The sequence below is a fragment of the Penaeus monodon genome, chromosome 41 (assembly GCF_015228065.2).
Source record: "Penaeus monodon isolate SGIC_2016 chromosome 41, NSTDA_Pmon_1, whole genome shotgun sequence".
NCBI lineage: Eukaryota > Metazoa > Arthropoda > Malacostraca > Decapoda > Penaeidae > Penaeus > Penaeus monodon.
In genome coordinates this window covers 5728092-5730591 of record NC_051426.1, presented here as the reverse complement: position 1 = coordinate 5730591, position 2500 = coordinate 5728092, and the positions used below count along the sequence as shown (strand labels likewise).

The window sequence follows — 2500 nt, the reverse complement described above, 5'->3', positions numbered from 1 at the left end:
AAAAGGCGCAAATGGGAATGCAAGGACCGACGAAGGTGAAGACAGTCAGGAGAATCTCACAGTGGCTGCCTCGAGATGGAACTGCCCATAGCTCTGTCTTTAAATGATAATGGACATTCTAGAGCATACAACATGCTGTAGAGGAGACACTCCCATCACGAACTACCCTTTCCCTTCCGCAGGCATGACGGCAATCCACCTGGCGAGTATGGGCGGCCACGTGTCCTCGATGGAGGCGTTGGCGGCCGCGTGTGACATCCTTTTAGTCACTCGCGATGGGAAGTCGGCGCTCCACCTGGCGGCCGAGTACGGAAACTTAGGCGCTGTCCAGTGGCTGCATCTGCAAGGGCTTGCCACTTCTTTAAAAGATCAATCAGGCCAGACTCCTCTCCAATACGCGAAGGACGAGGGACACAAGAAGGTGGTGGATTTCCTAAAACGTCATGACGAACAGACCCTCAACCGCAATGGCATAGAGGTATTTACCTGCGCTTTTTGCATATCAATATTTATTTTCTGTTTTTCATTTGCGATGCTATTGTTCTTCTTTTCGACAATGCAACATGTATAGAGTCGATACCAGATGGGTAATGTCTTGAAAACATAAAAAAATCATTAGCATATATAAATAAAGTAATAATAATGACAAGAACAAAATGATGATAATGATAATGATAATATCAATAATAAAAATGTTAATGATCATAATGATGGTGATAAAAATAATGATATTGATGTTAATAATAATGACTATATCAATAATCATAATAAAGAAAATAATGATAATATAAATATTAAGGATAATACAGATAATAACAATCATAGTATAGTAATGATGTTAATGATGATAATAATAATAATATTAGTAGCATTAATGTTAATAACAATATTAAAAATAATAACAGTTGTGATAACAATATAATATAATATAACATAATAGCAATAATGGTAATGGTAAAAGTAATAATAACAATAATGATAATGATAATAAAAATGATAATGATAACAACGATAATGATGATAATAATAATAATGACAATGATGGTGATAATAATAACAATGACGGTGATAAGAATAATGATAATGATGATGATAATAATAATAATAACGTTGTTGACAATGAAAATAATGTTTATAATGATAACAGAATAATAATGATAACAGTTATAATAACGCAATAATAATAATAGTGATAATAATTATAACAACAACAACAATGATAATAATGATGATAGTGAAAAATGATAATTGCAGTAATAGTACTAACAAATGTGATGGCAATACTTCAACAGTAATCATAAAGATCATAATGATAATGATGATACTAATTATAATAATAATGATAATGAAGAGAATAATGATAAAAATTATCATGATAATGATAAAGATATTGATGATGATGATAATAAGGAAAAATAACGATGATGATGGTAATGATAACAAATAGTATATTAGAATAACGATGATCAAGATCTAATAATGATGAAAAATGATAAGGATATTATCATCCAAATAGTAATAATAATGATAACAATAATAATAATAATGATAATGATTATTATTATCAACATTGTTATCGTAATTGATACCATTATATAATCATAATCAAAATCATGATCACTCTTGTTATCATTATTATCTTTAGCCTCCGGACTAGTACAGTGGTAACGTGTCGGCCTCTCATCCGAGGGGTCGGCGGTTCGCGCCCCGCCCAGGCGTGAGCTTGCTTGCTTGCTTGCTTGCTTGCTTGAGATTTGCGAAGTTCTGGCTTCGCCCGGGCCTTTCACTTATGGCCCGGCCTGTGTCAGCTTTTTATGGCTGTCTCATTTGTTGGTCTGACACTCGGTGCTTACCGTGGCTGTGGGATTGCCAGCAGGCGCTAATGCGTGAGAAGTTGCAATTGTCGCCCGGAGGTTACTGCTGTGGCTGGGCACCACGGCGGGCAAGGACTCGGTTCCGCCGAGTCAGCAGCAGCTGACACACGTGAGCAAAATCAAGCAGACAGTATATCACACCAAGAATATCCATTGTATCAAATGGAATCCAAACCAAACTTTAAACTTTAAACTTTACTGCCATTATTTATATTTATTGGCATCATTATTATATTCATTGTTATCATTATTATCATCTTTATTATTATCATTATTATCAGAATTTCCATTACTATCATAATTATTATATTTTTTAGATATAATAATTGTTATTATTACTGTTATCATTATTATTATTATTTCTGCGTTTATTGTTGTAAATGTTAATTTCATTATCTTTACCATTTTTGTTAACATCATCATCTTTATTATAATAAACCTTATTGTCATTATAATTATCATTGCTTCTACTACTATTATGATGATTATTACCATTGTTATTGTTGGCACTGTAGTGAACTTCTGCTTAAAGCGAGGTTCCAGGTTCCACAACGCAAATGCACGAATACAATAAACTACTCAGGGGCCCACGACACTAACACTCATTGAGGTATCTTTTCACCGGA

The 2500-nt window shown here is 33.8% G+C and overlaps 1 protein-coding gene across 1 annotated transcript in view; it reads left to right on the top strand.

Annotated features, from left to right (window-relative positions):
- The window catches only part of LOC119598620 (ankyrin-3-like), a 35029-nt gene that overhangs the window by 13604 nt on the left and 18925 nt on the right, over positions 1-2500 (top strand). Inside the window, exons 7-8 of the mRNA XM_037948296.1 lie at positions 1-35; positions 183-478. The exon at positions 1-35 is cut by the window's left edge and continues 64 nt beyond it. Coding sequence (XP_037804224.1) covers positions 1-35; positions 183-478 — 331 coding nt within the window. The remainder of the gene's footprint in view (positions 36-182; positions 479-2500) is intronic.